At 38.6% G+C, this 13,804-nt stretch overlaps 1 protein-coding gene across 3 annotated transcripts; it reads right to left on the reverse strand.

Annotated features, from left to right (window-relative positions):
- Positions 1–832: 832 nt before the first annotated feature.
- On the reverse strand, positions 833–12,880 carry taf2 (TAF2 RNA polymerase II, TATA box binding protein (TBP)-associated factor). 3 transcript variants are annotated; one of them, XM_037272822.1, is made up of 28 exons: positions 12,720–12,880; positions 12,488–12,620; positions 12,293–12,347; positions 11,462–11,622; positions 11,181–11,299; positions 10,958–11,099; positions 10,466–10,697; positions 10,060–10,244; positions 9,462–9,575; positions 8,750–8,849; positions 8,449–8,534; positions 8,224–8,359; positions 7,805–7,959; positions 7,423–7,537; positions 7,178–7,287; positions 7,029–7,094; positions 6,798–6,924; positions 6,060–6,185; positions 5,525–5,665; positions 4,974–5,084; positions 4,236–4,429; positions 3,866–4,005; positions 3,679–3,748; positions 2,995–3,104; positions 2,399–2,628; positions 2,083–2,241; positions 1,870–1,969; positions 833–1,800 (listed from the first exon to the last, which is right to left on the reverse strand). In XM_037272822.1, exons 2-28 carry the CDS (start codon positions 12,535–12,537, stop codon positions 1,526–1,528), a joined length of 3,609 nt encoding a protein of 1,202 aa, XP_037128717.1. In that variant the 5' UTR covers positions 12,538–12,620; positions 12,720–12,880; the 3' UTR covers positions 833–1,525. The 3 variants fall into 3 exon arrangements, with proteins under 3 accessions (XP_037128717.1, XP_037128715.1, XP_037128716.1); XM_037272820.1 differs by having other exon boundaries at positions 2,083–2,244; XM_037272821.1 differs by having other exon boundaries at positions 2,083–2,244; positions 12,488–12,651.
- Positions 12,881–13,804: the final 924 nt, after the last annotated feature.

The raw sequence follows: 13,804 nt of genomic DNA on the forward strand, positions 1-13,804 counted from the left end.
GCTCTTTGTATAAAAAGAAGTCAGTGTGTTTTGCTTAAATCTCCCTCATTCCCCTATTTTTGTGTTTAAGAAACACTGAGGCAGTAGCCGCGTTAGGTTTTCAGCGGTGTGATGTTACGTATTATGAATAATTACAGGTGTTCATTTGTTTTTGGAGAGATGCACACCCCTACGGTTTATATTGCACCAAACCTTACACAAACATTTTTAAACGTCTGACTCGCTGCAGCCAGCGCTCTACCTACTGCAAGAAAGCCAAGAGGGGGGAGGAGAAGGCGAGGAGCCCAATTATCACAAGGACTCATTCATAAATGCCAGTCAGATAGCAGAACACTAAGGAGAAATTCATGATAGAGAGTGTAATTACAATAAACTTTTTTCCAAAATAGTGTCGGGGAGGGAAAAAAAACCAATGACAAAACTCCACAAAGGGAGAAAACACTAAGAAAGAATACTTGCAATGTCGGAATAGAAATGTAAGTCCCCATTAGGGAAGTAGTTTTAAATGAATGCCACAGCTATTCAAAACATGCCCATGCAATCCGATGGATGTTGGGTCCAAGGCAGAAACCGCCATTGTCAGAGCGATGAACAAGGCCAGGCATGTGGGCTCGGGCTGGTAGCTCAACGTAGCAAGTCGTGCTAAGGAACTGCTGACGGTTGGACAGTTTTACTTTAAAATAGAGTTTTTGTAACTGAGTAGTACATGGTATAAGCCACCGTGGTCACTTTCTCCAATATCATATAATCAATGAAGTTCTTTCACGATCATGTATCATTTCAGGTAGTTTAGGCTATTTACCTATTTCTAAAAAGTGAGAAACGTTATTGAACATTTGTGAAGTGTAAACAGCAATCTTTGCCAGTTTTTTTTTTTTTTTTTTAACCCATATTTCATTTGTAGATTGGTTGTGTCCTCATGGTTTTGCAGTACTGCCCTCATCAGTACAAATCATTGTAGGCACACTACTGTTGATTAAATTATACTTCTTTTCCATGCAGCGATTTTAAAATAATGAAACCATGCGTATATTGTTATTTTTAAAGTTTAAACAGTGAGAAGCAACAACTGGCAGTAAAAATAACATCAAACAAAAACAATTGTATTCATTATAAAAAAGAAAGGACTGCAATGTCGACAAGTTCATTAAAAATTACATAGACTGACGAGAAGGTTTGACTAGCTAAACTGACATTAGAAGATTAGCTCATCATCATTAAAGACAGTCAGAACTTTGGCTATCAATTTACAAACCCTCTAGGTTATCTCAATTTTAAATTCCAAATGTTCTTTTCACAGTGCTGCATTGCTCAAGACATTAGCAATGTAAACTTCACTTTTTTATCTCGCTAACAAGGAGACCCCCCCCCCCCCCCCCCATCCTCCAAAGGAGGACATTATGAATAGTTTAAAAAGTAAGCATATACATTTCTCACCTGCATGACATGATTGGTCAACTAGGAGTCCGCTATTGACATAAAAATGTAATACTGTGAAGGATAACTAACTTTTCTTGCGAAGATTTTATTCGGATAGCGATGGTGATTGGAGGGACTTGCCGCTGACTGGGCTATTGCTGTAAGGATGCCAGTTACCTCTCTCTCTGTCCTTGTTGTCATGCTTGTGCTTGTGTTTATGTTTGTGTTTCTTCTTCTTCTTCTTTTTGTGTTCGTGATGGTGGTGGCCATGTTCCCCTCTATGTTTTGAAGGCAAGGGTGCAGTGGAGTCTTTGGAGAAAGATGGTATAGGCGTGGCAGGCATGGAGAGCATTGACTGTTCGACGAATGCCGGCTCTTTACCTTTAAAGAAAAGCATCATTGTGGTGATAAACAAACTGAAATATCTGAACAACCGTGTTAGTATATCACCTGGTGTGGAGGGTCGCTCCAAAAGGTTGAGGTGATGATGAATGAAGGCCTGACTATCGTGGACAGTCTCCATATCAATATCTTCCTCTTCCATGTTAAACTACAACCAACCAGAGCAAAACATTTCATAACTGAGGAAAGTTTTGTGCAATATATTAAAAAAACACCATCCAACCTTGGCAATAGACAAGAAGAAGAATAACAATTCCTTACTCTGATCTTGAAGCGTCTACCGTCATCATCTTGATGTTGCAATGCTTGTCCGGGTTCTGGTGGGGAGCCCAGATGAGTCTCGGCTTTTCTCTTGATGCCCTGAGGAGGCTGCCCTACACCACACACGCCGAGTGAAATAGGATCAGGCTCTTCATCCTCCTGCTAGAGGGAAAGAAAAGAGATATGATGTTTCCTATCCACAGCATTTATTTATTTAATTCCCTCAATGTGTACAATTCCGTTTTTATCCGTCCTATATAATCAATTTGCCACCACTTTTTCATCATCAATGAATTGTTTCCAGCATAGCACTTACAGGTGGATAATTTAAACCGACACCATGGATTCCAATACTGGCGGGTGTGTCAATGACCACACCAACACTCGGTTCAGGCTTGATGGTGGGGTTTAGTACTGCCTTCTTCTCCTTTAGGTTCAAGACCAAGCCGAGCTCGGGGAGGGGCAGGCAGGAAGGCCGGGTCAAGCCAAACAAAGTGTAGTAGAGGTTGACAGCATCGCAACGCAGGCGCCAGTCATGAGAGGTACCTGAGGAGAAAAAGGGTGAAAAGTCAAATACTTATTGGTGATTTTATATGACAAGTGTATAGAAGTATCCAGCAACAATTCGGTCCCATCACACATATCTCACCTCCCACTGCTGCTCAAATCTCCCACACTTGTCCAATTTCTAGCTTCAGACTTCCTCCTGCTTCATTATAAAATCCTTACCATCCCTTTGACAGCTCAACCCTCTTCCAGCAAGTCTTGGCAAAGCCTTTATTCAATCAATATGTGACACTCTTTATACTAACTGCCTCTGTTTATTCCTTTGAGCTGCAGTATATAAATGCATTAGATGGAAAAGGGTTTTAGACAGATAAGCATATTGACAGGCTTTTGTCTGAGACTCACCTGAGTTCATAAGCTTCCAAAGCTGGTCCACAAGAGCTTCATTGCATATAGCTGATTCTGTTGTCTTGGTGAAGGGTGGATTCTTAGAAAGCATGGCTAGGATCTTATGTCTGACAGAACAACATATGTTGAAAGTGTGAACATGTACATTAGATATAAGATATAATTTCGTTACGAATGCACTTTTTTTCCCCCATTCATAAATGTAGTTAGATTTTCAATTAGATAAATATCTTTTCCTTTCGAAACAAAAAGCTATTTCTCGGGGGAGGGAGGGGGATCTGAAATAAGCATTAAACACTACTTTTTATTGTTTCATAAAACGGGCAAAGCTTTTATACAGGGAAAGGTGGTGACAATGAGAATAATGAGTGCAGGTAAAAGCGTGGATAATTAAAAGTCAAAAAGTAGTATGCTATGACTCATGAAATGAAGTAAACCAGGGAAGTTGTGAGTTTAAGACACATGGAGAGGAAGATCACATATTTATAACAGAAAGAATAATGCTATGAAAAAGTGCCACTAAAATGTTAAAATCACTAACGTCACTTAAGTACTACGTCAACGTCACTTAATGAGGGACTATGGCACGTATAAATTTAGGACGCCGCCATTGAAATGGTCAACTGTCATAAAGTGATGACCCCCTGCACTATATCAAGAAAGCCTGAAAGCCTTACTAACCTGACATAAGGAGCTGGGTCACTTTGAACCAGGTTGAGTAGCCACTGCAGCTCAACTGCACTCTTTTCAACTGCAAAATAAATGACACGAACAAATAACTCATACCGCAGGAAAAAAAATTGTTTTAACTTCTTACATAGCCAAAGCTAATCAAACGATAGATACCATCACTACACTTGCACTTTACCTCTTGTATAGTCAACCAGAGCCTCTAGCGCAGCAACACGAACATCAACAAAGTGGCCATACTCTGCATAGGACCTGAAGAGTGATGCTTCACTTGGGATGTGACCGTTTCTTTGAAGTTGTCGGATGGCTTTAAGACAACTATGAACAAAGCCCAAGAGATGGAGAAAAATAATAAAAAAATACAATCTGATTAAGCAAAATTAAATAATAAACTTGAAACAAATCAATAAAAAATAGCAACAGTATTGTCAGGCAAAGTGAAAAGCAAAATATCTCAAAACGACAATTTAATCAAGTCCGCAGTTTGTAACTACCATCTTGCCTGTCTATTTTTTTTTTTTTCAACACACTTAGCTAACAGCAGCTACCTGATCGTAATTGTGCTCCTGTAGCTTGGCAATAGTTTCTCCATGTTGAGGAATCTAGTTATCTCCTCCAAAATGAGACGCACATCAGCATTTAAATTGTCCACTGTTCGAGTCTCATTGTTGATACTGATGGCTGGCGTCAAAGAGTTGGTCAGTGCTTCGAGCAGATCTGCACGGTAGTAATTATCTGAGAACTGCAAACAGACCAAGAACGCGAGAGTGTTAGTACGGTGAGCAACAAAACAAATAAAATAAATAAAAGCACTTAATTGACATGCAATGCACACTGCAAATTGTGTCAGGCACCCATCAACAACATATATTACCAATTATTCCCAAAATAGAGATGCCCTCTTAAGGAAGGGACATATTGTAGTAGAATATTTCTCCTGAGGAGAGTACAAACATTCCCTTGTGTTCACCGACCGCCACAAGACTGTACAACAGCAGTGTGGGCCACAAGAAGTCATTACATTCTCCTCACCACCAACCTCAATCAATAGACTCATCACACACTCAATTCCATCTACATATAGTAGAGTCTATAAAACATTTCTAAGCCTGTATTTATTTTCATGGTATTTATTCATTTTAAACAAACTGTTGTGTGCTGCTATAACGCCTGAATTTGCCATCATTACAGGAATATCTTGTTTTACGAAAAAATCTAAAATTATGAAAAGTAAGGAAATTTGGGCAGTGTTAAGAATTTAGATAACTGTGTTGCGGTGTCTTTACTTTGTTCTTCCTGTTGTCGTTGTACTTGATAAGATCAAGTATGAAGTTGAGGACATCTCTGGGACAGAGGTTCTGGACATCCCTGAGTAACGCCATGGCAACAGGCATAGTCTTGCAAGGCAGACAGAAAAAGGGTATGTTAGGTGTAAATTACAAAAGAGATGGGTAGACTTAATAGCCAATAATAACAGCAATTGAAGAATATATCCAACAATGAGAAAAACCTGTCATAGATATATTTTTTTTAACTTCACACCTTCCACTATTTATCAGTGTCTTTAGCAGTGCCTTTCCTTTGCTTGGCATATTGTAAAGGCTGTTTATTTCCTCTCTTGTGGTCTAATAAGAACCTCAAAATGACTCTAAGGTTATATGTGGTACTGTGAAACCAGATAACAAATGAAATAACATGAAATATATATAAAAAGGGCAATCGCCATTTTCTTAAATCAAATCATCTCTTTCAAGCAACCCACAAGAAGGACAACAGTTTGAGTAAAGATACCCGAATAGTAAAATATTCAGTGCCTGTTTTGATAGGAACAATATACCTTTTGCAGGAAGTAGCTCTGGAAGTTGATGAAGTTGTTGGTCTTCACAATGTTGGGGCAACTCTTACAGCAGAACATTCTGGTGAAAAGAGACTTCATAGCTGGTGGGCCCTGCCACGTGCTCACCATAGCATTGGCTATCTGCAATTAATAGGTGCACAGAACAACAGTTTTCATATTTCAATACTTAAATGGAAATGCTTTGCTTACAATGCCAAGGAAAGGTATTTGCCCTTTTATGATTTACCTTTTTTCTAAACACGTTTATCATACAAATCCAGACAATCTCAAAATTCATATAATCGAGAATAAAGGGTAAATTGGTGTTTACTTACTGTACATGCTAATCATTTGGTCATCATGCAACCTAATTAGTGTAATATGAACCTTAAAACGTTTTAGGCACCATCAAGTTAAGGTACAGTATCATATGGGAAAATGGCCTTCTGGCTAACTCTGGCATATTGACGGAAATGTTCAGTAATATGTGCTGTCCCTGTAATAAATAAATAAATAAATTAAATTAAAAATATACCTTTGCCAAACAAAAGCAGGCTTGTATGCGGACTTTGTAGAAACACTGGTCTTGTTCAAGGATGTCAGTCAGAGCCAGTCTGGAGGCAGGAGTTGGGAAGGTTTCAAGAGCCGATATGGCCTCCTCCTGCAAAATCCAAAACATGCAGCCATGAAGAAAAAATATTGATGTTGGAATGATCTGCATGGCAAAGTGCAAAAGCAAAGTCAAACTTTTCTACCACCTGCGAGTGGATTGTAGAATACTGACTTTCTAAAGGAACCCTCGACTACGAATAATTCACCCTACTAACGTAGCAGCCGTGGCTTCATGTTGGCTAGTTCACATTGCTATTGTTATCTTAAAATATAAAATTTTTTATTATATTATTATAATATAAAAAAAGACAAGTTGAATAAATTGTCTCAAAATGATTCTTTGATGCCCATGAGTATCTGTACCCGTAATCTTACTACAGTTGAATCTTCATTCATAACATAACAATAAATAATAATACAATATTTATTGCAGCTAGCCATTACCAATCCATATATCCTTTTAGCTTTTCAATTTATTTATAGAACAGTAACCTTAAATCCTGTAGCTAATACGGCAGTACTATTTTTGTAATCACTTGCATAGATCTGGCCAACGTTTTACCACCCACAAATCAAATCAATCTTACTCCTGAACACCATTTCACACCCGTACTGAGAACTCAACTACTGTTTCACACAATTTGAATGAGACCTTACATACCTGTGCAACTACATCTCTTTCATAACGCAGCTGGTATTGCCACATGAAGTCAGCTTGCTCCAATTCGACCTTCCTCAGAATTGACATATCAGGGTCAATCCGTATCCACAGCAGAGGAGAGTCAGCACTATGTGAGAAAGAAGAGCAACGTCCAGGTTACCTGTCAGTCTCGTCCCTTCGCTAAACTATTTTGGAAATGCAAATTTAGTAATTGCCGTATTGATTTCTTACTCCATGGCTGATAAGTCCATGTCCACTTCCTCTCCATTCATCAGTGGAATTTTCTTTTTCTTATTTCTAGGAAGAATATCAAATAATGAAAATGATAAGGAGCATTTTCACAGTCAATTTTTGTATATTTAGCAGAGGTTTTACAGCACCTTCGGCTCTTGGAGTGACATGGAATATCATGTTTGAGGCTGTTCTCCTCTATTTGCAGGGTATGGTTGAATGACCCATCTAGTTCCTGCACCGTCACCTTGATGGGACCCTGGGGAATATAGAAAATGTTCAGAAGATAGTGCATCATATTTATACGAGTTCTTTGAATGAGCCTGTTTTTTGTTACCGACCGTTCAAATGCCCTTTTATAAATAATCATGACACACAGATTCATAACACTCACAACATATTTCTGAGTTCCTGAAGATGTGTAGTCTTGGCGGATCTCTAGCTCCAAAACATTCCTCTTTCTGTTGAAGGCAAAGCTGCCATAGAATTTTACCACAGCACTCTGATCTCTGGTTATGAATAAGTTAAGAGATTATAAATGAAAGAAAGACTTGAACAATAAACATTTGCGTGTGTGCTCTCTTTAGGATTACTGCCGAATTTTTTTTAGTCAAAGAAATACTTGACAACTTGCATTACAAGGGAAAAAAAAATATTGCACTCCACAAGACCGATGAAGAAATAATTGACTGTACACTTGATTATTTCAGACTTTTACAGGCTATATGAAATTACATAGATCAGACCATAGCCCAGATCAGTGGATTGAAGGATACACCCATTGTTTGATAAGAGGGGATATGTCTTTGCCAGAGACATTAGAGATGGATTTCAAGAAGGCATGAGTAGAGAGAAGCATCTGATTCCACATGTGACTCTGGTATCTCTGTGATGAGGCTGTGCTAGCCAGACTCAAAAGCTTGTTGAAAACCTGAAGGAAATATAGACAAAAAAAGTAAGTCGCCGATTTTTGGTCCGGATCATGCCATTTGTAATTACATTGACTGATTAATACGCAGGTGGTTTAAGGATGTAAAAAGACAAAATATCTGAACAACATTTCACCAATGAGGCAATAGAAGTAGTCCATACTGAGAACTTGAGAGCATAGAACTCGAAGACCTCGGACGAAAAGAGCACGCCGTCCGATACAATGCGTATTGTTATGCAGTATAGAAAAATAAAGACAGCTCACCTGCAACATGAACTCCATGCTGATCCTGTTTTCAATCAGCCTCATCACTAAGTGAGCCTTACATTGGAACATTCTGTAGTACTCCCATGACAATGTGTGTGGGTGCTTTAGGGAGAAGTGAAGGTGGGGAGTTGGGCTGGAAAAAGAAGTACTAGTATGAGCATGTGATTTCAACCTGTTTAATTTCATCACTCTAGAGATTGGAACTGAATTTAAATGTATTACTTGTCCTTTTCTTTGCCTCCACTGAACGTTGGGTGCAAAAGAACACCTCCCATCTTGAGTTCATATTCCACAATTTTGTCCAGCTCCTGAGACAAAATAGACATCTAATTTAAAAATAGACCATAGATGTTGCGACGCCTTCAAATATTGCATGTAATGTCTGGGTGTCATGCAAGAAGTATTGCCCAATGGAAGTCATGCCATGGAAACAAGATCTCGGAATACAAACGATGAATATTCAATTGTACAATGCTATTCTCTCTATATCTTGGGCTCAAACAAACTAAACTCAAGCAGATACCTCTTTGATCCAATGCCGATACTCGTTCACTCCAAAAGTCTTCTTCAGATACAGGCCAAAGATATAGCCCGAGATTCCCTTCAATACCCACTCGTCAGCCCTGAAGAACATATGTAAAAATTCACAGTAACTATGCACTTGATTGCTTCCCATAAGGTTGCTGAATTGAAAGTGCCATTCTCATTTTTAATCCAGTCTGCGGCTCAGCGGACTTCGTCTGTTGATCACACACAAGAATGTGTGTGCAAAAGTACGGAAAAGGACGGGTTGCATTACTTACAGTGATCAACCCCAATTATTTTCCATGTGTGGTGGATCATTATAACAACACCAAGGTATGTAAAATTTGTTCTTTGCTTTCAATATCAAAGTAGGGAAAATGCTCCAAGTTGGCTCGACCGTTAGTTTGTATGCACTGAGCTTTGCTCTAAATAGCTATTAACACCAAGGGATACAAAATACTTCGTTGGCAGTTATACTAGGGCTTTTGCTGATCAAAATACATCAGCACTGTCTTAATGACATGATAGGCATATTTTTGTTTTCAAGTCCATAATAAAACAAATGTAGGAGTCATTTGATGTACATGTAGGTCACACATTTGACCGTTAGGTGTCACCATTGAATAGGCAGTGTACTCAAAATAATTTGTTTCAGAAAGTGATACTGTGATACATGACAAGAGATTAGTATATCTATCAACTAATCTCACCAAGACATCCTGGAGATGAAACACCCAAAAAACTGTTGAGCCAAGGCCTGGGCAAGGCAACGACGTGTCAAAGGGGTCTGGTCGATGATCATCGCACTGTGCAGTAGGTTGGTGCTGGAAGACATGGCAAAGTCCTGTGACGTGAGAAGCGGGGAGGGAAATACCCAAACCAAAAACACTATTTGCAAAACCACGTACATGTTGTAAAAAGAAATGTGTGATATTGGATTTTTAGGCCTGGATCTTTGCCCTGAAACATCCTCGCAACAAAATCCCTCCAAATTTTAATTAAAGATCTCTGCTCTAAGGCCTAATTGGCATATCAGTCTCTAGCTTTGATGACCGAGTATGGAGAAATCTAGGAGATCATCGTGTCACGTTATATTCCATAAATTACATTCCATTACACCCCTACCATCAATGTCTTCAAACTTTGAACTGTTTTTAGGAGTATTATGTCTTATACTGACACCAGGTGGCTAAGGCAAGCACACCAGAAGCTAGCTCAACAAGTTACCACTGAACATTCCAACTACAAATGTGAAAAAGAAAAAATATATATTATCATAAAAAGCAAGTCACTCAAAATTGCGCTTACTTGAAGATGCTCATGGAAGCATAGGAAGACACTTGCACATAGGACTCATCCACAAAAACAGTCTTAAAGCAGGAGTAAGGGTAGCGGCATGTCAGAATTTCTTCATAGAACTCAAAAATCTCATGCAGATAAGACATGGAATGCTTGAGAAGTGGCAGCAGTTGGGGCAGGCAAAAGTGGGTCACCTGATGGTAGGACAGAACAATAAAATCATGGTTAAACTCTATCAAGGCTGAGTTTAATCTGTTCTTGGAAGCAAGTTGAGGGAGGACAATTATCCTGATTTCACATCTGTCTATTTTCTGTACAGCAAAAACAAATAAATGCTTGATCACCAATTACTTTGCACAACTATGTGCAAGCAAAAGGTGAACATTTTCAAACCACAAAACACCCACAAACACACCTCATGCATGTAGGGGTCCACAAGGATTTCAAAAGGCCCGACCGCCAGGGAAATGTTGGGGGCTGCAGTTGGAATAGCTAGGACATAGTGGAAAGTTTTCTTTCTCATGTCATGTGTGTAGACTGTCTCTACTAGGTCACCGCATGACACTGCAACCATGGAGGAATCTATGGTGAACTCCAGCTTCCATGTGCACAGCTCTGAGTAAGAGTCCACACAAGGGAACCAGAACCTTGGGAAAAGAAAAAAGGAAACACTGCATCATCAATCAATTCACCAGAAGTCTTTGCTTTCATGAAGGTATCCCAAAGGATCACAACATATCTTACACGATCAAGGATTACAATTTTCCAATAAAAGAAACAAAGTGGAAAAAAAAATCGAACAATGAATTTCATTAATAATAACTATCAGGTGAGTGCTATAACCAATTAAAAAATATGCAGTAATGTGCCTCAAGATTTGTACATAAAATAAAAGCATTACTAATACCGAGTGGAGTTGTGGTGTCCGAAGGAAAACACGTGAGCACCTCTCTCTGCCATACTGCCTTCCACATCATGGATAACAAAGTGGAGACCACCTTTTGGCTGGTCCAGGGAAAATTCTATGTATACCTTTAAAAGATGTGAATCTGGAGAGAGAGAGAGAGAGAGAGGTTGGGCAAAAAAGATGAGCTATAGTCATGCTCGGAGGTTACGTTAGATTGCCTCACCATCTCCTTGTTTCCAAAGTTCAGAAGGAACCTTGATGACCAACTCCCCATGTCCTGCATCTGGGTCCACAGCACTCACTGCGGCAGTGTAGGCACTAGAGAAATAATTCAGGTTCCTTCTGTGGAAAAAAAAAAAATCATACCAAATATTTAGGCTGGGGTGTACCAACAACATTAAATTTAATCATTTAGTAAAACTAAGTTTAAACTGAGTTGTTGGAAAAAGCAGCAGTACATAAATGCAACCCAGATCCAAAAAGTTTTTGACATACTGTACTTACTGTTTGGACTCACTGTGGCACACTTCCAAAGTAGGGTCATTGTAAATGACTGAAGCTTCAAGATCATTTATTCGAACCCTGTAGATACGGCACTGTTTACTGTTTAACTTGATTCTGTTAAGGTTAGCCACTGTAGGGATTATGGTCAACTCAACATAGCCCTGGGTGAAGGAAAAAAGAAGAGGAAAAAATATCATTAGTTATTTTGAATTATAATCATTACTTGTTAAAACAGTCCCCTCACTTGTTATTATCATGTTTGTCATGATACCATATGCCCATGAGGTCATTAAAAGGCAACCAAAAAGTAGGATAAGGATGTCAAACATAAATCGAGGCTCTGTGGATGCTTTTTATTTGAATTGTCCCAAACATGAAATCCACCCAAAACATGTAATTTTCAGATCACCGTTATTGAGTGAAAAATATATTTTTCTTTTCTTTAATTTCTTTATTTTGAAAGATCACAAAGACAAAAAAAATCTTACAATCATATTACCAAATGAAATAAAGGTTTGGTGTCATATACACCAATGGACCATTTTGTTTCGTTTTTTTGTTTAGTGAAACAAAGCAGTCATCTGTGCTCCTGCAGCCATGCAAAGTGCTCACAGTAGTGGGCAACACCCGATATAATAAAGACGTAATTAATGCCACTATGACCGCATTCTGTGGAAAATTGGGCATCATAAACTTAAAAATCGTATGTTTGACACAACACTTGACATGAATAGCATTTTATAAGATGTGGGTCTTGTAGGATATTATTATCCTCTGCAAGTATTGATAATTTAGTAAAGCAGTAAAATTCATCTTAGCGTTTATACTCACAATTACAGATTTTCTTTGGAAGTTGATATTGTTGATGCACACAACCTGGTGGGTCGTAAAGGAAAAGGCAAAATGGCATTACATATCATTTTAAAAACATACTGTACGTACTTCCTATTAACGAGGTGTTTTCTAGTCAACTAAGGGGTATTTGAAATCTCGTTATGTGTTAATGCAAAGAAAAAAAATACTTATAATTTAAAGGGTCGTGGACTCTCAAATCCTTTATCCCTTTTCCTGTTCATCCTCGTTTCGTTGTCACGGGACAGCTCAACCTCGTTTCATCAGTTGAGTAGTGTTGGTAGCACGTACAGAACAGTAAATCCCTCTAAGAGAAAGAACGGAGACAAAAACTGGTTCTACACCACGTCTGATTTTTAGATGAGGTAGTAAAAAGATGAGGTTAGCCCTCAATGCGGATACATACTTGTTGGATCCACTCAGAAATGTTCTTCAGAGATCGCGACTGCAAGTGTATCATGCACGGATCGAGGCATGTATCATTTCTACTCAATAAGTAAAACTTAAGTCTTATGTATTATTCTTTCGTTTTCTGTTTCCGCATCCTCTTTTCTTCTTCTACAGCGGATGCCACAATATCGAAGGCGGAATCGAACGTTTCGTCAGCATTACCGACATCTACTGTACTAAAATTGTAATTGAATGAGTAAATGAATGGACATGAAGAAAATACAAAAACAAGAATAACAAGATAAAAAACTTTATAAATAACTTGTGGTTTGTTTTTTTGTAAATACTAGAGCACAAAAAAAGAAGAAAAAAAACAACGTGTTTGAAATTATTTCCTCCACTAATACTGTTTATGCATCCCTATGTTACCTGAATTGATATTGCAGTTTCCTCAACCTGTTTTATACAACTGGCTATGATTTTTCTGTAATAATAATAAAAACACACTTGGTGGCCCCAAGATCATCAAGCCCACAGACACACACTTTGCAATGGCGCCAACATGTATGAAATACTGGAAAAAGACCCGCCCATTGGGTGCAAGAGAATAATCAGTGCCACAAACATTACAAAAGTCAGAAACCATCAACAGTGTAACTATATGACTGGCTTTATCCACAGGGGACCATTCCTGGTATTTAAGTTCTTCCAAAAATATACAAAGGGTCAGATCTCAGTCCCCTTGTCAGCAGCATCAACTCTCTGACTTATAATATTGTTAAGTATGTGGCCAACATCTAAGCACCCTTGCTGAGCAATAAACCACATCACGTCCAAAACTCAATGGACTGTGTTAATAAGGTTAGAGACCTAAACCTGGACAAAATTAAACTCGCTTACGTTTTGTTCACTGGCATCCAACCCGGGATGCAGTGGAAAGTGTGAGGCAACAGCTATTACTTCACCGCCTCCAAGCCGGATCCGCAAAAGGTGTCACAAATAACTGATTAATCGACAACTAATCAATGAAAGTAATTGATAACTAAATCGATTAGACCACATTTTTAATTTAAAATTGTCCAAATCCTCTGATTTCACCCT

Source organism: Syngnathus acus, chromosome 16, assembly GCF_901709675.1.
Source record: "Syngnathus acus chromosome 16, fSynAcu1.2, whole genome shotgun sequence".
NCBI classification, from domain to species: Eukaryota; Metazoa; Chordata; class Actinopteri; order Syngnathiformes; family Syngnathidae; genus Syngnathus; species Syngnathus acus.

Coding starts and splice junctions, on each gene's coding strand:
- taf2 (XM_037272820.1), bottom strand. CDS start 12,537: ATGAACAGGAAAAGGGATAAAGGATTTGAGAGTCCACGACCCTTTAAA. Junction 7,538..7,804: donor CCTCTTATCAAACAATGGGT/GTATCCTTCAAT, acceptor ATTCATAACCAG/AGATCAGAGTGCTGTGGTAA. Junction 2,245..2,398: donor TCGGTTTAAATTATCCACCT/GTAAGTGCTATG, acceptor CTTTCCCTCTAG/CAGGAGGATGAAGAGCCTGA.